The sequence below is a fragment of the Phlebotomus argentipes genome, unplaced genomic scaffold (assembly GCF_947086385.1).
Source record: "Phlebotomus argentipes unplaced genomic scaffold, Phlebotomus argentipes genome assembly contig_5, whole genome shotgun sequence".
NCBI classification, from domain to species: domain Eukaryota; kingdom Metazoa; phylum Arthropoda; class Insecta; order Diptera; family Psychodidae; genus Phlebotomus; species Phlebotomus argentipes.
In genome coordinates this window covers 2,814,613-2,833,283 of record NW_026776165.1, presented here as the reverse complement: position 1 = coordinate 2,833,283, position 18,671 = coordinate 2,814,613, and the positions used below count along the sequence as shown (strand labels likewise).

The 18,671-nt window shown below is 52.5% G+C and overlaps 5 protein-coding genes across 6 annotated transcripts; 3 read left to right on the top strand and 2 right to left on the bottom strand.

Annotated features, from left to right (window-relative positions):
• The first annotated feature begins 140 nt into the window (after positions 1-140).
• Positions 141-3,393, top strand: LOC132256228 (uncharacterized). 2 transcript variants are annotated; one of them, XM_059752516.1, is made up of 6 exons: positions 141-348; positions 623-1,812; positions 1,930-2,405; positions 2,471-2,986; positions 3,046-3,159; positions 3,232-3,393. In XM_059752516.1, exons 1-5 carry the CDS (start codon positions 159-161, stop codon positions 3,149-3,151), a joined length of 2,478 nt encoding a protein of 825 aa, XP_059608499.1. In that variant the 5' UTR covers positions 141-158; the 3' UTR covers positions 3,152-3,159; positions 3,232-3,393. The 2 variants fall into 2 exon arrangements, with proteins under 2 accessions (XP_059608499.1, XP_059608498.1); XM_059752515.1 differs by lacking the exon at positions 3,232-3,393 and having other exon boundaries at positions 3,046-3,218.
• A 118-nt stretch (positions 3,394-3,511) lies between these two features.
• On the bottom strand, positions 3,512-4,776 carry LOC132256234 (nucleoporin Nup37). Its single transcript, XM_059752521.1, has one exon. The coding sequence runs from the start codon at positions 4,463-4,465 to the stop codon at positions 3,512-3,514; it is 954 nt and encodes a 317-aa protein (XP_059608504.1). The 5' UTR covers positions 4,466-4,776.
• Positions 4,777-4,781: 5 nt separating this feature from the next.
• On the top strand, positions 4,782-9,818 carry LOC132256235 (exportin-5). Its single transcript, XM_059752523.1, has 6 exons — positions 4,782-6,371; positions 6,427-7,999; positions 8,160-8,517; positions 8,581-8,749; positions 8,819-9,019; positions 9,080-9,818. The coding sequence occupies exons 1-6, from the start codon at positions 5,154-5,156 to the stop codon at positions 9,230-9,232; spliced, it is 3,672 nt and encodes a 1,223-aa protein (XP_059608506.1). The 5' UTR covers positions 4,782-5,153; the 3' UTR covers positions 9,233-9,818.
• Positions 9,819-9,937: 119 nt separating this feature from the next.
• Positions 9,938-11,408, bottom strand: LOC132256233 (eukaryotic translation initiation factor 3 subunit M). The gene is made up of 3 exons (XM_059752520.1): positions 11,242-11,408; positions 10,968-11,147; positions 9,938-10,903 (listed from the first exon to the last, which is right to left on the bottom strand). Exons 1-3 carry the CDS (start codon positions 11,284-11,286, stop codon positions 9,989-9,991), a joined length of 1,140 nt encoding a protein of 379 aa, XP_059608503.1. The 5' UTR covers positions 11,287-11,408; the 3' UTR covers positions 9,938-9,988.
• Positions 11,409-11,503: 95 nt separating this feature from the next.
• On the top strand, positions 11,504-14,623 carry LOC132256229 (cysteine--tRNA ligase, cytoplasmic). Its single transcript, XM_059752517.1, has 3 exons — positions 11,504-12,060; positions 12,116-13,323; positions 13,627-14,623. Exons 1-3 carry the CDS (start codon positions 11,882-11,884, stop codon positions 14,433-14,435), a joined length of 2,196 nt encoding a protein of 731 aa, XP_059608500.1. The 5' UTR covers positions 11,504-11,881; the 3' UTR covers positions 14,436-14,623.
• The last annotated feature ends 4,048 nt before the right edge of the window (positions 14,624-18,671 follow it).

Genomic DNA, 18,671 nt, shown 5'->3' with positions numbered 1-18,671 from the left:
TACGACTGGTCCACTTTCCCCTCTTGGCCTTAGCGAAGCGAGCGCCACTGGGCAGATTGTGACAGTGAAGTGAGTGGCAAAGTGTGAAAATCCTTTAGGCGTGTATTTAGTGCAGAATCAGTGAATTCCTCGCTCCAAATGCAGTGCTGAGCGGGAGAATGGATACCGTAGTTGAGGCTGGAGGTGAGCGCGAGGAGGGTGAGATTGTAGAGTCGCTGGAGTACGAGGACATCTCGTCGGATGAGGAGTTCTCGCTGCGCCTGAGGATCGAGGAGCTGGAGGCGCGCAACTACGAGCTGGAGCAGATTGCCAACATATCTGGACTCGCCACGAATCCGTATGAATTGGGTGAGTATGCATTTTCATTGGCTTTTCGCGTGGAAAAGTCATCCAGCGAGATGTGTCGATTTTCACACACGCACACAAACACAACATAGAATTGCACTTTCATACTGTTTTTCGATGTTTTCCTCGAGGATTTTTTGCGAGCGCACTTGTTGAGTTTGTGTGCGCCTCCGGCGGAGCGTCGCGGCCAGTCTGGGGCGCTCTGCCGCTTCTCGTGATCATTTGCAATAAATGTGCCTGAGTTTGTTTCGCCCCCCACCCTCTCGACGGGGAAAAGGTGCAGGAAAGGAGCGCGTGGGCAAGGAGAATGTCAAGTTCCGGAGCAGATCCGCGGAGGAGCGCACGCCGCGCAAGGTGCGCCGCGCCGTCAAGGTGATGCACAGTCATCCGCTGCCGAGGCGGAGGCACGCGGAGAAGGCGCAGCGACAGAAGAGGCGCAGGAAACGGCCCAAATCCGATTCCAGCAGCGATGAGGAGTTCCTGAACCGCGACCAGTTGCGCATGGCTCTGAATCGGTCGATAGAAAGTACGGAGGATGATGTGATTGTCGTACCTGTGGACGTGCCAGTGATCACCATTGACGATGACGACGAGGAGGAGGACGTGCTGAAGCTGCGCCTGGAGGCGCTGCAGTCGAAGCAGGAGCTGAAGGACGAGCTGCCGACGGCTGTGCGACCGGAAGAGGAGACGGAGGAGCAGGAACTGAGGCTGATTGCGCTGAAGTCCGCCGTGGTGAACAAGCATGAGGCGAGGAAGAGGCGCAAGATACAGCAGGATTGTCCGTATTCGCCAACAGACGACCTGGACACGGTTGAGATCGCCTCACCGGCCGAGGCGAAGGCTGACGAGAGCAACATGGACATCAGCCCGCTGGACTCGCCGGGTGTGCTTGCGGAGGAGTGCGTGGCCGTCGACATGGAGATCTCCAGCGACGCTCCGACGCTGGAAGCGCCGCCGGAAGAGTCTGAGGACGAGATGACGCTGCGGACGCTGCTCTTGTCGAAGATAAGTGTGACAAAGAGGGAGGAAGCGACTCCGGAGTCGCCTGAGGTGAGTCTGGAGGAGGATTGCTTGAGAAGCCTTCTCCTGTCGTCCATGAAGAAGCCCAAAGTGGCTCAGCAGGAAGTGATTGTGCCATTGGAGCGAAAGTCGCAGATACTCACAGAAATGCCGACCGTCAAAGTCTCGCCACTCATCATCAATCTGCGCGAGAGTGACTCTGATCTCGAGGATGGCCAGGGGAGTGAGCTGGAGAATGGGCTTTTGAATGTGGACAACAAGAGTCCGTCGAGTTTGGCCATGGAGAGTCCCTGTAATTCGCCAGCCAGTCCTCATGTGGCGGCCACTGAGGAGCCTACTCCGAATGCCTTCCAGGAGAAGCTGGATCTGTTCCTAAAGCGTGCCAGAACGAATGTGGAGCAGCAGACGGTGGTGCCAAAGATTGCTAGCCTGCCAAAGACGCCTTTAGTAAGTAGATGCCACAGGATTCAGCGCTCTTTACCACTATGTTTGACTGTTTATGTGTGTCTAATCAGCATTGCTGAGCTTATCTGGGCTCTAACTTTCACTATACTTCTCGTCTAGGCGCTGTCGCATCTGCCAGTGTCGTCGCAGCTGGAGTACCGGCGGTTGGTGGCGAGGATGAATCATCTGGAGAGGCAGAAGAAGCGTCAGCTTGAGCAGAAGAGTCTTCCGACTGCCAAGAGACTGGCCATGGATTCCGACAAGACCGTCCTGAAGACGTGCAACACGATAAAAGTGGTCGTGCAGAATGACTTGGAGGCGTCTGCCAAGGCTGAGGTGGCGGATTTGGCTGTGGTGGTGCGGAAGGATGAGACGCTGCGGAAGAAGGTGCTGGTGAAGAGCGCCACGGCGGCTGGTGTGAAGAGTGGCGCGAAGAATGGCGTGAAATTGCCGGTGAAGCAGGTGAAGAAGGCGGCGGCGATGCCGGCAAAGGAGGAGGAATTGCTGGAGAAGTTCCTGCAGAGGATCACCAAGTTTCCGGCGGAGAAGCAGAAGAAGGCTCTCGAGGCGTATGAGAATCACTTCGCCAACACCAGGTATTGTAATCAAAAACAGATCCTTGCGATGGGAGAAGAGCCCATTTTTCTGCCTCCTCCCGCAGCTCAACATTCCTCGAGGGACTGGACAATCTGCTGGTGATGGTGAGGCGCGTACAGAGTGAGAAGATCGAGCAGTACCGGCTGCAGGATGAGCTGATGAGACTGAGGAAGCAGATGAGCGCGCTGGAGGACGCTCTGGGGAAGCAGAGGAGTGTGGTGCAGAAGCTGACGCCAAAGATGACGCTGCAGCACAAGGTGATACAGAAGCAGCGCAACAAGTGTGTGTCGCTGAACAAGATGTGCCTGAAGCTGGGCGAGCTGGTCGTGGGGAAGACGTATCACCTGCCCAGCGACACGAAGAGGAAGTTGATGGAGAAGTTCAAAGTGTTGACTGTGGAGACGAAGCGTCTCAAGGAGATTCAGGTGGTAGATGGCGCGAAGAAGAGCGCCGAGGAGGAGCAGGAGGAATCTGCGGAGGCTGTGCAGGGGGAGTGGGAGGCGTGCGGCGCCACATCGACGAGTGGTCAGGCATCTCACAATCCCTACAAATCACCGCTGGACCACATGAATTCTCAACCGTGAGTGCGTCTGTATTCTCTCCCTCAATGCCTGGACTTATGACGATCTCCCCTTGCAGGAATGCCAATCCGGACGCCGTGGTGTGTCCATTTGATCTCATGGGCAAGTGTGAGGACTCAGAGTGTCACTACAGTCACCTGAACGAAAGCCGCGAGGCGAGATAGCAGGATAGGTAAGTGACTTTTTGACCAATCTCTTATTAATCATTATCTAAAAAGCACAAAGAGAAAAGACATGAATTTAGGGAACGCGAGAGGGTCGCGATGGAAAATCATCAATGACAATTCCTTCTTTTCTTTCCGCGGGAGTGAAAAGAGAAAGAGAAAAAAAAAAGAAATGAAACGTACAAATGCACCATATTTTCCTTTATTTTCCTTCTCACAAATAAAATTTATCTGTACAACTATTTTTGCGTACTCCGAAGAATTATCTTTCTTTACTGAGAGAGAATGAGAGAAAGAAGTTGTTATACCGAGAAGAGGACATTGAGAATAAAAGAGTGAATTGACGAAAAGTGGCGACTTTCACTTGGTCAGGACGTTCCACAGGCAGAGCTTCCGGTCGTAGGCCGCGGCCACGTGGCGGCTGAGCCACGAGAGGCCGCCGAAGAGCTTGAGCGGCGCCGTGATCTGCGGCAGCTGCGCCTTGGCGTGAATCACCTTGAGCGTGAGATCCGGGCGACCGATGCTGGCGGTGAGGCTCTCGTTCGCCGGGCAGATCTTCACGGCCAAGCCGCCGTCCTCGTGCAGTGGCTTGGTGTTGACAGGCCGGCTGGGCTTCCGCAGGTCCCACACGAACAGTTCCCCGCCCGCCAGCGCCACGATGCAGTGACGATTGCGGCTGGACCAGTCGGCGCTCATCAGCGGAGATTTGGGCGCCTCGATGGTCAGCACGACCTGGTCGGACTTCACGCTGTACATGCTGATGATGCCATTCTTGGCGGCCACCATGAGCTTGTCCTTGGCCTCGGGGTGCCACTTGACGCTCATCCCGGCGGCGGTGAGGAAGAATCTCGTGGAGATCTCAAAGACTTTGCGGCAGTCCCACAAGATGCACGAGTAGTCATCGCCTGTCGAGGCCAGGAACTCTCCCTCTGGCTCCCATGCGATGCTGTTGATGTAACTGCTGTGACCCTTCAGCACGCGGATGCAGTGATTGTCCTCCAGGTCGGTCTGCAGCACGCGGACGTTGAAATCCGCTCCCGCCGAGGCAATCACGACGTTCTTCGGGCTGATGGAGAGGGACGTCTCAGGGGCAATGGCCAGACTGGAGCAGCGCGACTCGTGGTGGATCTCCTTTAGCACCTGCCACTCGAAGTGGTCAGAGTGAGACTCTTCAGGCAGCCGGATGATTCCCACGATGATGCGATTGGACAGCGCCACACAGCAGAGATTCTGCGACCAGTCGTGGCTGGAGAGGTCGAAGCAGGAGATCTGATCATTGAAATTGATAAAGTGCGATGGGACAGAGTGCTCCATGGTGAAATTGTCTAGGGAAATCTCACAGGAACGCCTCTTGGAAAAATGCGCCGGGAAAAACAACACACACAAAAGATGAGGTTAGGTTAATGTAAACAAAAAACATAGACAATTGATTCATCGAAAAAGTTCAAAATTTTATTATGTTTTCAGTAATTATTCACACAGACAGCTGAAATGGAGAAATGGGAGAAATATTAGAAAATTTGCGCATAATTGAACTTTGTTCCGTTAAACTTTTTGTTAAAATTGCATTAAAAGCACAAATAATAATTAGGGAGCAGTTCAGCAGGGTTTTTCTATGTTGTCAGCCGCCTGTCAAAACGAGAATTGTGTGGTTAAGTGATTGGCGTGAGTTGCTCTTGGTTTGGGCAAGAATTATTGCATTTATTGTGCGAAATCCCAGTCAATTGTGTGCCTCAGGAGTCCCTGCAGTGCCCCCGCGGGCGTGAGGCTAGAAATCCGCGGGCTAGAGGTGCTTTGCACGCGAGAAACAGTGCGAGAAAATTGGAAAGATCGTTCTGTCGATAGCGCATGGTCACTGTTTTCTGGACATCTTCCGGCTCTATTTCATCACCAGAGTCTTCGGGGGCGTCATCCTCGCGTCTGACAGAGTCTGAGGGTGGTTACTGTGCAGTTTGTGCACGGCGGAGGCTTTGGTGGCAGTGTCTGGGGCATCTGGAGCGGGATGGAAGCGGCTGGAGACGTGGCGAGACTGGCCAGTGAGCTGGCCCGTGCCGTGGAGATCACGATGAACACCCACGCCACTCAGGTGGACCGCATGGACGCGTACATGGCGTGCGAGCGCTTCAAGGAGACCTCGCCGCTGTGCGCCCAGGCGGGACTCTTCCTCACCGACAGCCAATTCCCGCTCACGGTGCGCCACTTCGGGCTGCAGCTCATGGAGCACACGGTGAAGTTCAAGTGGTACACCATCTCGCAGCAGGAGAAGCTGTTCGTGAAGGAGAATGCCATGAAGCTGCTGGCCAGCGGCGTTGGAGCGGCCGAGGATGCGTCGCTGATGCACATCAAGGACGCCCTGAGTCGGATCATCGTGGAGATGATCAAGCGCGAGTGGCCACAGCAGTGGACGACGCTGCTGGCGGAGCTGTCGGATGCGTGCTCGAAGGGCGAGGCACAGACGGAGCTGGTCCTCCTCATCTTCCTGCGCCTGGTGGAGGACGTGGCGCTACTGCAGACAATGGAATCTAGCCAGAGGCGGAAGGACATCTACTCCGCCCTCACGGCCAACATGACTGAGATCTTCGACTTCTTCATGCGCCTCATCGAGCTGCACGTGAACAACTTCCGCAATGCACAGCTCACGGGCAACGCGCAACAGGCGCTGAGCCACGCGCGCGTCGTCCAGGTGGTTCTGCCCACAATCACCAGCTTCGTCGAGTGGGTGTCCACGGTGCACATTGTGGCGAATGAGGGACGCCTGCTGCAGATCCTCTGCATTCTCCTCAACGATGTCGCCTTCCAGGTGGGCGCGGCGGAGTGTTTGGCGCAGATTCTGGGCCGCAAGACGGTGGCGAAGGAGAAGATCTCGCTGGCGCTGCTCTTCCGTACTGATCTCATCACCTACATTTATCGCTCCGTGGCCGCTGCCGAGACGTCCGTGGCACTCGAGGCGTACGCCTTCCTCAAGAAGGTGATTCCCGTGCTCGTGGGCCTGGCGTCACACCTGACGGGCGCCAAGACGAAGGAGGAGGGCATTCCCTGCCACTCGCCCAGCTTCATCACATTCCTCGAGACAGTGATGATGGTCACGCGGCATCCCAGTCTCTCGGTGGCGCACGGCGGCGCCCTCATCTGGATCACGCTGCTGCGCTACGAGCACATTGCCAAGGATGCCGCCTTCGTGGAGTACGTGCCCAAAATCATCGAGATCGCAGGCCCGAAGGTGAGTGAAGTGACGATAAATGCGAAGCTTGATAATGTTGTTCACTCGCTTGCAGATCATTCGCGTCATCTATCCGGCCACTCGTCCTGTGGACATCACGCTGGATCCGCGAGTCTTCGCCAGTGTGGACCACGATAGTGAGGAGGAGTTTGCGCTGTTCTTCCATCGCTGCCGGACGGACTTCATAGACATCTTCAGGCAGGCGACGATGACGGCTCCGCTGGTGACGTTCGCCTTCTGCGAGCAGTGGATGTCCGTGCGGCTGCAGAAGGCGCAGGCGGGCGAGGTGACGAACATGACGGTCCTCGATCCTGCCTACATGGAGTGGGAGGCGCTGAGCTACGTCCTGGACGCCGTCGTGGGGCGAATTCTGCTCGTGACGGAGCGCCCGTCCGTGCAGTCGGGTCTGCGACTGCTGGAGGAGTGCCTGAAGGTGAACACAACTGATCCGCTGGTGCTCTCCATCATCCTGTCCTGCATATCGGCGCTGTTCATGTTCCTCAGCATGTCTTCATGCCAAATCACGGCGGGCAATTGTGTGGCCATGTCGGGTGTGTCGCTGCTGCCGCGCGTGCTGCAGAAGATCTTCGCGTGTCTGGTGTTCACGGATCAGTGTCCTGAGCCCAGTGTGACGTCAGCGAAGGCGGTGAAAAATCTGCGGCGCCACTCAGCGGCGCTCATGGTGAAGCTGGGCATCAAGTATCCGCTGCTGCTGCTGCCCGTGTTCGATCAGATCAACGGCACGGTGCAGGGCCTGCTGGGGCCGCCGAATCAGCTGAGCCGCGGCGAGAAGACGACCATGCAAGAGGCTCTGCTGCAGATCTCCAATCACTTCTGCGACTACGAGCGCCAGATGAACTTCGTGGCGGAAATTGTGGCCGAAGGACGACAGCAATGGGTGTCAATGGTGCCGGCGCTGAAGTCTGTTCAGGACTTTATCCGCTTCGTTGGCTTAGATGTGAATCCCAGGCCGCAAGGCGAGACGCCGCCACATCCCACAGTGTTGAATCGCACGCAACTCACGTATGCCATCAATATCGTCGTGGGCGTGATCAAGCGCTGCTCCTGGCCCGATGATCCCGACAGGGCGTCGCGTGGGGGCTTCGTGGTGGGCCTGACGGAGTCTGGCAATCCCATCTGTCGCAATCCGGCCACTTCGCACGTCATTCCGCTCCTGCCGCACATTCTGTCGCTGGTGCGCGTGGTGAATGAGCTCTTCTCCAGTGTGCATCTCATGGTGGAGGCGTACAAGAGTGTGCACGACATTCTGGACACGGAGAAGCGTGCCCTCATCGGCATGCCGCTGACCAACACGGATCCAATGGATCCCGAGGCGGAGAAGGCCAAGGCGACTGAAGTGGAGCGAATGCAGCAATTCCTGCACTTTGTCTTCGAGACCAACATGCACCTCATTGGCTCTACGGGTCCGTCGCTGGGTCGGGATCTGTATCAGATCCCGGGAATTGCGGACGCCATCATTGGGAGTGTGTTCGCCAATGTGGAGAATGTGCCAGACTATCGATTGAGGACCATCAACAGGGTCTTCATGAAGCCATTTGTGTTCTCTTGTCCGCCGGCGTTCTACGACGCCGTCCTCCTGCCCGTCTTCGCCTATCTGGCGCCCTTTAGTGAGCACAAATTTCTCAAAATACTCTTTTATTGGTGGGGAAAACTGCTTAAAATTTGTAGACTTTTTTCACATTGTGTAGATTTCTGCCAAAGACGAAGTGCGCCAGGCTATGATTTTTTACTCTTGGTTTAATGGATTTTCTTTGTCACTCTTTGCAGTGTTGCATCGACTCACGGCGCGATGGCAGTACATCTCGTCGCTGTACGAGAGCGGTGAGCTGGGCGAGGACGTGAGTGACACGCAGGAGGTGATCGAGGACATGGTGTACCGGGCGATGGCCAGGGAGTATCTGGAGCTGCTCAAGGTGGCGCTGGTCGGCGGACAACTGACCACGGATCACAGCAACGCCATGACGGACGAGACGATGGATCAGGATGATCTGTCGATGGATGGGCCGCCGCAGCAGCTGTCGCGCGCCGCGCAGTCGGCGATGGCGTCGGAGATCATCAGTGACTTGGGCGGGAAGCTGCTGCACTTCCCCGCCACGTGCAGCGCAATAGTCCTCACGGTGCTCAAGTGGGTGGAGTGTGATTGCACAAGGGTTGCTGTGTATTCTGATCGGTTTCCTTCGTCTTGCAGCATTCTCACGTGGAACGACAGCATGTCCAGCTTCAAGGCGACTCTCCTCACTGGGCCAATCATCAGATATCTGGCCGCCGAGGGTCTCATCACGGACTCTCTGGCGTCCACGACGATGATGTCAGTGCTGCAGGGACTCCAAGTGCACGGGCAGCACGAGACGAATCAGGTTAGAGTGTTTGATGATCTCTGATTGTGGGGGTTGTTGTTTGATTGACGAAATGCTTGCGCTTCGCAGAACTCCTGCATCACTCTTGGTGTCCAGATCTATGAACTGCTGCGCCCAAAGTTCCCCGTTGTGATTGAGGTGATGCAGAAGATACCCAACATTACGATTGCCGATGTGCAGAAGCTGGACGAGAAGATTGCCACGGGCAGCACGAAGGGGAATAAGATTGAGAAGGGAAAGCGTGATTTGTTCAAGAAAATTACCAGTCAAGTGAGTTTTTTCATTCTGTCAATTTCTCCAAATGGATTTCGCCACTCTGTGTCTTTGCAGGTCATTGGCAAGAATGCTGGGCAATTGTTCAGGAAGGAGATTAAGATTGTGGAACTGCCGCCACTGCAGATCCACAATCCACATCGACGTAATCATCAGAGTGCTTTGGATGGTTCCCTAGGGATTCCCGAAATGTTCAACACGAAGAGCTAGAACGAGGCAATAAAAGACAGCGACGATCAGCTGACATCTCCTGGTCATGGTGATGCTCCAGGTGAGAGCGGAAGTGTAGAACTTTAAGGCTTCTATTGGAGAGAGAGAGAGAGCGAGAGAGAAATATGCAAATTGACGACAATATTGTTGAGACGGGCAGAAAATCATGCAGAAAAGCATTTTTACATTTTGTAGTTTTTATAGGAGAATTAATGGAAAAATTATTTATTTATATTGTGTAAAAAAAATACCTCATTTTGGCACATTCAAATATAGAAAACATTTTCTCTTACGTGGATTTTAACCGTGGAGAAAGCTAAGATTGTTAGCACAATATTTAGCAAAATTCATAGCAGTTTATTTCACGCATTATTGAATTGAACGAGATGTGCGTGAATGAAATAATCAATTTGTTGAGACTGTTTGAATCCTTAGGTTTGAAACTGGACAATAAATCATTGAGATCATATTCTGCACGCAGTTCTGATGGGAAGTAATCAGGATATCAAAGGAAATCCTCATTCCGCTTAGTGACGAGAGGATCATTTTCTCTTCAAATGCATAAGAAAATTCTATTGTAAGGAAACTAATTTATACACTTGACTGTAGATTCTATGTACGCCTAGACTCAGTTAATCATCAATCCTTTGTACATAAGAATCGAGAGAGAGAAGAGAGAGAGAGGGAGATAGTAAAAGATATTGATACGAGATGCACAGAATCATAATTTATTTAGCCAAAAATACAAAAGCGCGCTTACTTCCCTTTGTGGATGTGCTCGACGTGCGTGATGCCCTCGCGAATGAGCTGCAGGTTGTTCTTCCAGGAGTGCAGCAGATCCTTGAGCTGCTGCCACTGCGCGCGGCCGAACGTGCGGTGCATTGTGCTGGAGATGTGCACCTTGCGCGCGGCCTGATCCATGCGCGCGCGCACCAGCTTCGTCTTCAGCACCTCAATCACGAAGGGCTCCACCTCGTTCTCGGCGATCTGCAGCTCGCGCTGCAGCTGCTCGAATGTCATCTCGGGATACGTCTCGGCCAGCTTCATGAAGGACAGCAGGCGCATCTTCTTCATGTTGTGCTCGTGATTCAGGCCCTGCGACGTGACGAACTCCTTGTGATTCTGGTAGAATTGCATGTAGCTGGGCAGCTTCTCGCTCACGAACACAGAGAGGAGATCGTGGATGAGCTCGCCCTCGAGGAAGCGCACTGGCTTGAGGGAGAGCAGCGGGTCCAGGAGGAATGTATTGGGATCCGCCAGAGCCGTCACGATGCACTTCATGGCGTCCTCGCGGGCGCAGGAGGCGTTCTCCTCGGTGTAGGTGCCCAGCAGCTCGATCATCACCTTGGCCGCCAGCTCGCTGTTCGTGTCCCTCAGCACCTCGTGCAGCAGCCGGTAGAGCTTCTGCAGCTGCTCCGTGGACGGCGGACACTGCGCGAACTGCAGCCGCAGGCTGTCCACGCCCGTGAACACCTCACGCACCTGGTCCACTTGCTTCGCCACCTGCACCAGGTGGTAGTACACGTGGTACTTGAGCGGCGACGAGGGCTCCAGGTTGTTGAACAGCCGCCACAGCGACTGCAGACACACCTTCGCCAGCACAGGCTCTGGCGCCTTGGTCAGCTTCTCGCAGAACGCCAGCACGATGTTCTCCCCGCGATCCAGCGGAATCTGCAAGAGCGACACTTAGCACTCTCCCAATCCCTCTCAAATCCACACACCCAGGAAGACTCACAGAAACCATGATTGACACGATGCTGTTGAGGATGCCGTCAATCTGACTCGGATCGCCGTCCTTGAAGCACACATCGCACACGCCAATGATCTTGTGCAGGTCATCCTCGATCCCCTTCGGTGACTTCTCCTCTGAGATTTCCGCTCCCAGGCTCTTGAAGTATTTCCGAAGCTCTTGAGCCTGCAGAAATGAGGAACAAAACATAACCTCAATCAATCAGACATTTTTCGCAGGCGTTTTTTGCCAGGAGAAAGGACGATTTTGGGAAATTTACCTGATCCTCAAGTGACAGGTCGATGAATACTGCCGGGCCAGTCATTTTCTCGGGTGGAAAATCACGTATTTCCAGGTGAAAATCGAAGAAAATAGGGCTCGGTCAACACGTCGCACTGTTCGCACGGTTGTGTGAGTGAGAGGGAGAAAGAGAGGCAAAATCGGCCAATTCAGCGCATCCCGGCTGACTAGTGTCTCCACATTTTGAACACACATTTCCAACGGCGTTCAACTTAGCCTTCAAGTGATTTTTAGTGTTTTTCGATGCCCTATGATCTGTTTTTATTTATAAATTACTATTTTACCATTCACTCAATCATCACAATAAAAATATAATGGTTTCTCCACGGTTTTTACTGCTAAGCTTAATAATTACCATTTATTGCTGAGGCTTCGTCAGCTGGGCGACGAATTCAGCGCTCTGCCATAACCTCATTCTGGAGCAGAAAACATCGAAAAGAGTAGGGAATGACGCGCGGGTGTGAGTAATCTCTCTGTGGCACTGGTTGGACAAAAAACAAAGTGTGTTTGTACATAAAAACGGGCCCACGTTCCTTATCGCCTGTGCATTTGTGAAAGAATTGGGTGACCCAGTGCGTAGCAGTCCATCTCGCGTGTAGTCCAGTGCGAACAACGCCAGCATGGCCAAGCGAGTGCAACCGACGTGGCAGGTGCCGCCGGAGCGCCCACGTGCCCAGCTGCGACTGTACAACAGCCTCACGCGCCAGAAGGAGCCCTTCGTGCCCCTCGAGGGCAACACGGTGAAGTGGTACAGCTGCGGCCCCACGGTCTACGACGCCTCCCACATGGGCCACGCCAGGTGAGTGGCGGCCGGCGACAGGTTGTGCGGAAGTTGCATCACTCCCTCATTTCAGGTCGTACATCTCATTCGACATCCTCCGGCGCGTGCTGACGGACTACTTCGGCTACGACGTGCTGTACGTGATGAACATCACGGACATCGACGACAAGATCATCCGCAGGGCGCGGCAGAATCACCTGGTGGCGGAGTACTTGGCGGCGGAGAAGTCGCTGGAGCAGATCCTGAGGGACTACGAGACGGTTCTGGTCATGTTCAAGGAGACGCTGGGCAGGACGACGGACGGAGACAAGAAGGTGATGTTGGAAGGGCTGCTGAAGCGCATGACAGAGTCTGTGGACGCCCTGACGGAGGCTATCAAGTCAGGAGTGGCGCTGAAGGTGGACGAGGCGCGGAAGCGCTTCCTGGAGACCGTGAAGGACCCGCTGAGCGAGTGGCTGGACACCCAGAAGGGCGACAAAGTGACTGACAAGGCGATCTTTGGGTGCCTGGCCAGGAAGTGGGAGGAGGCCTTTCATCGCGACATGGAGGCGCTCAACGTGCGGCCGCCGGACGTGCTAACGCGTGTCAGTGAGTACGTGCCGCAGATTGTTGCCTTCATCGAGGGCATAATTGCCAGGGGATTGGCGTACGAGTCGAACGGGAGCGTGTATTTCGACGTGGGGCGCTTCGACGGCTGTGCGGAGCACTTCTACGCGAAGCTCGTGCCCGAGGCGTTCGGCGACGCCAAGTCGCTGGCCGAGGGCGAGGGTGATCTGACGGAGGATCGCGTGGGCGAGAAGAGGTCGCCGAACGACTTCGCGCTGTGGAAGCGCAGCAAGGCCGGCGAGCCGTGGTGGGAGAGTCCGTGGGGCGACGGCAGGCCCGGATGGCACATCGAGTGCTCGGCGATGGCGTCGGATGTGTGCGGCGAGACGCTGGACATCCACACGGGCGGCGTTGATCTCAAGTTTCCCCACCACGACAACGAGCTGGCGCAGAGCGAGGCGTTCACGGGGCGCGCGGAGTGGGTGAAGTACTTCCTGCACACGGGCCACCTCACCATCGCCGGCTGCAAGATGTCCAAGTCGCTGAAGAACTTCGTGACGATCGGACAGGCGCTGAAGAAGCACTCGGCCACGCAGCTCAGGCTGGCCTTCCTGCTGCACTCCTGGAAGGACACACTCGACTATTCCGACAACACCATGGAGATGGCCGTGCAGTACGAGAAGCTGCTCTCCGAATTCTTCCTCAACGTCAAGGACCTCACGAGGAGGCAAACAGGTGAGTTCGCTCACCAGTCGATCAATCAATTGAGCTAATGCAGCCCGAATTTCCCAACAAGTCTTATCTCGCTCGGTGAGGGATTGAGAAATTGATTGCGTCGCTGGCATATCGCAGATCTGACGGGTGGGAAGTTTATGTTCCGGGATTTTTACGGTCGCTCAGTGGTTGATAAGGCGAGGCAGGATGTCAGAATGCTATTATTGAGGCACATTTCTACTGAAATGTGATTACTAATCGAGGCAACACAGTGCTTGGCTGATGCATTAGTTACACGCTTATCAGTGTCTCTTTGTCTTGCAGATGGACTTGCCAGTGATGATTTCGATGCGTGGCAGCAGCCCGAGAGCGATCTCCAGGCCAAGCTGACGTTAGCCAAGGAGGCTGTTCACGAGGCGCTCTGCGACAACATCGACACGCGCTCGGTGCTGGATCACGTGCGCTCGTTGGTGGCGCAGAGCAATATCTACATCAGGGACAACCCGAAGCGACTGAATCGCTGCCTTTTGCGTCGCATTGCGGCGTACGTGACGGATTTGCTGCATGTGTTCGGGGCTATTGGTGGTCCTCGTGGCGGGATCGGCTTTCCGGTGGGTGGCAAGGCGGCCGAGGCGGACCGCGAGGCCACGCTGATGCCGTACTTGCACGTGCTGGCGGAGTTCCGCGGCGCGGTGAGAGACAATGCCAGGCAGGTGAAGGCGACTGAGATTCTGAGGTTGTGCGATCTGCTGCGGGACGAGGTGATGCCGCCGCTGGGTGTGCGGCTGGAGGACAAAGACGGTGCGCGGGCGGTGGTGAAGCTGGTGGATCAGGAGACGCTGGCGAGGGAGCGCGAGTCGCGGCGCGCGGCGGAGGAGGAGAAGGCGAGGAAGAAGGCCGAGGCGGCAGCGGCGGCGGCTGCCAGGGATGCTCAGAGGCGTGTGAATCCGCGCGAGATGTTCCTGCAGGAGACGGACAAGTACTCAGAGTTCGACGCCAGCGGACTGCCCACGAAGGACGCCGACGGCAAGGAGTTGAGCAAAGGGCAGCTGAAGAAGCTGGCGAAGCTGCAGCAGGCGCAGGAGAAGCGCTACAGTGAATACTTGGCGACCAGCGTGAATGGCACCGGCTGATCCGCGCCATGTCCTTCCACGCACACTCACGATCAAACCCCAGTTTAGCGAAAAAAGATATTTAAATTTGTTCTAGTGACGGAAACTATTTATTGCTGCAATCTTCTCGATACGTCCGCTTTTGATTTTGTGTCCTCCTTGAATTTATATGTGGAATCTTAATAAAAAAGAGATACGGTCTAATGGTACTTCCCGGGCTTTCTCGTGGAATGTGAGTGGCACACTTTTGGGGCTTATCGGTGGGGCACAGAAGGTCCCATTCATTGATTCTCCACTTGGCGGTTATCAGTCGCGACGTGCAGTATATGCTGCATGGTGTTTAAAACTCAACACGCAACGATTGCACGATGTGGAATTCTCATGCTTTTCTTCACAATTATTGCAGTGCGGAATAAAATAAAGAAGCCACTAGATAATCTTCAATTGTAGAGTATATTTTTCGTAAAAAAAAGTAACTAATTGTACAATCAAACATCCCTTTTGATCTTGAGTTTCGGATTGCTGATGGAAGATAAATGCGAAGCACCGGCGATAATTTCCAACGTTGTTCTTCTGTCGTGTAGAATTTCCATGATGTCATTGATGAGATCATCAGTGATTCTCTGCCCTATGATTATGCAGAGGAGTCTCAGTGATCGACAATTCTCAAAGAATCTTATGAAGCCGTCGTTGGTTATTCCTGCGCGATAGGAAATGTAGAGCTCTTGAAGGGCTTTCAGGGATGACATTCGAACTAGGTTCTCGTCATCCAGTTGAGTACAACCGAAGAGTTTCAACTCCTTCAATTTGGTGAAGGAAGACGGGAAATAGAAAGGCAGAGCCACTGCTCTTCTAGTCACAGACACGTGCAGAGATTCAATGGTATCCCATTTGGCCAGGTTTGAGAGTAATGGATTGATATTGAAGTCATTGAAGCAATATATCTTCAGATGCTTCAACTTAGGCAAATTGCCGAGTTCATGAAACACCGATGGATCAGCATCCAGATATCTGCAGTCAATATTTAGACTCTCAAGGTTCTTAAGACGCTTCACAATCACATCAAAGCACGAGAGGTTGATTAATATACACCACACTATGTCCAGACTCTTCAATTGCACATTGCGGTTGAGGAACTCTATCAGATAAGGCGGTGAAATGATTTCGCATCCACTCAGATTAATCTCCTGAATATTCTGCAGCCTTGTCAGCCACTCTCCCTGGATGAATCTATTATCAGTCACTTTGAGTGTCCTCAATTGTGTCGCTTCTTGCAAACACTCCGCCAGGACTTCATCCGTGAGATGACAAGACTCAAGATAAACCTCTCTGAGGTTCTCAAACGTCCTGGAGAGGAGCAGAGGCTCACGGATTGTGAATCCAAAGAGGTGTATCTGCGTCAAATTGACGTAGTTCTGCAGAAGATGGTTGAGACTGTCATCGGGATTGAGGAACGCCTGGCTGGATGCCATCAGGGAGTGAGTGTACGGAGCTAGTCTGTCTGAGATTTCCTGCAGTTCCTGGACTGAATTCCAGTGCCGAGAACAGTGAAAATCTAGAAAGTACTTCGACTTGTAGATCACTTCAGCGGCAGATTGAAACCTCAGACAGACCTTCTCCATCACCATCAACTCCCTCATGCTGAGATGGGAGAAAATGGAGTAGAGGCAGTCATCGTTGAGCCACATGATTGACTGCCTCAAGTCCATTTCCTCAGCAACGCCATTGAAGCGTTCCCTCAAGATGTTTGGCGATTTCCGCATTGCTCTTGTCTTTGGCGTTCTTGCCTGCAAAATAGATTTCACGGTGATTCAACAGGAAAGAAAGGATTCAGGGTAAAATTGTGGATTCAAAGTTATGTTTTCTATGGTGGAAATTCTAATATTCTCTCAGAAACTTACAGAAATGTTTGATTTTCTCCTTGATAGACGCTGCAGATTTACGGCTTGACTGTCACTATGTCAAAAGGACGCCAAGAAGGAGAGCCGAAATATTTCCGGAGAAAGTCACGTGCTTTCGTGCAAATGCTCCCTCTGTCGTCTGAAAGTTGCACTGTGATTTTAGCACATAATTCGGCTTGTTTTATCACAGAATTTCCCCGGGAATTGATGAATTTCGCCGTCAATTTTGAATACCAAGAGACGATGATGAGTAATTGGGTCCATTAGGGTGGCGATGCCTTGTGCAATCTCGCCCGGAGCCGCAGAGAAGTGAGTGCAATTAATAATGCATGGGCAGTGTGGAGAGGAGTTGAGTCTCTTCCCAAACTCATCTGCCCACAAATGTGTCTCAGTGTGGGAGAAAAAGGAAAAAAATCCCACCGCCTGCGACAAGAGTTCCTCATTTATGGCCACGACGGCGCAACTTTTCATCCCTTCCCGCGTAAAAATTCGGGGGTGGCGAAGGGGAGAGAGAACGAGAGCCGGAGAAAAAGTTGAGTCTCCGGGAGGAGCAACTTTTAATTTTTATTGCACCCAGATAGCAACATGGTGGAAGATTCTCTTGTCTCATGAGGCTTAACTCATTAAAAATTCTATTCTTAATCGCCCGGAAGCGATTACTTTTATACATCACTCGAGCATTTCTCCGCAGTCTCTTATCGTCCTCGCGGTGGTTTGGCGGGGTGGCGAGAAGTGCCACCCCTCGCAGATGAAAATGAGACGATGGCAGGGATAAAAAATACTCAAGTTTTCATATTACTAGCATATACTTTGTCGCTGCAAAAGGGGATGTGTGTTGGCTGAGAGAGCGAGTGAATTGGACACAGACGAGCAGGAAAATTGCTAGATTGAGATAATCAAGATGCTGAGCTCATGCCTCCTATTTAACTGGCAGTGATTCCAAACCGCAGAGAAAGTTCTCACTCTCCACGCCACCACAATTGCAATCTTTAGTCTCGCAGTTCGACTTGGATGATATTCATGAATTTGGCAATTAAATCTGGGGGTTTCTGGGTGAGCAAGTACGACTTTCGGGGTTTTCGGAACACCTGAGATTGCCTAGATTTGTTTTATACGCCGTATTTTACACTGGTATTTTAGCGAAAAATTGAAATAAGGCTTTATAAGGCTTGAGAAAGAAGCAAATTCGGTAAATTTATCGAATATCATTCAATTCAACTGAATAAGTCATCCGGCTCGAAGAGCCAGATAACGAATAAATTTCATAGAGACATTCCTGAAGAAATTTGCGTCTTTCTTGTGCAATTAATTAATATTAAAAAAAAAACTCTATTAATGCTACGCGTAATTTAATGCTTCATTCTCTTATTTGCGTGTTTTTCCCATCTTCTCAGGCGGAAGAATGGCATATAAAAGACCTCCCGGGAAAACCCCTTCTGCAAAGTTTTCTGCCCTCGGCAGCGTGATAACCACTCAGATCCGCGTTGAATTCAGGAAAGGTAATTTCATCAAAAATTTGATTACTTCAATTAAACTTTGAATACAACGCCTCCATCCGAAGCGACATAAAATGCGAGACAGAGGTTGAGATTTCGCCATTTGGAGTCCGTGAAAAGTGTCTCGTGTGCGGGGAAAGTTTCATTTTGGATGCCACTCGGGTGAGTGTGGAAATTTTTCCGGTCTTTTCGCGAAAGTTTCTGCACTCTTCTCGATGATGCCTTTGCGCGCCCCCCTTCGAGTCATGGGATGTCATTGGATGAGTGTGTTGTAACATCTTCAGTGGCACCGAGAGGTTGGTTTAATTACTTTGAGAATGGTTTTGCATTAATTTGATTGCACTTTCATCCCGAGGACTTTGTACTCCTTCTGTGAGGCGACGAGAGCGAGCCAGAGGATTCCCACAGATGGGCGAGAAGAAAAAAACATCATTTCCATGAGAGAGTCGCTGGCAATAAAATGGAAATGTGTACACAGCTCTCGAGCGATGGGAATATTTTAAGTAAATTGCACTTTTAATTCGTTGGAAGGAAATTGTTGCCGTTTTTTTTCTTATATCGCCCGATGAAATCTCTGCATCTCTCTTCCGATCATTCGGAGAGAAATGTTTGTCAATCGACCGTGAAATTCGAGTGTCAATTATATGCAAAACTACCAAGTTGAGAGGGCTGAAATTTCTCTATTTTTCTGGTGGAAAAATTGGTGAAAAAACGCCCCTTCCCGATGGGAATTCCGTTGGACCGTCCGTCAATCACTCCAGGATGTTGATGCAATGAGTGAGAGGAGAGTCACAATTAACACCTCAGAAATCACGGCTAAAAATGAGAAATTGATTGGTCGGGTCCGCAAGTATTGCATT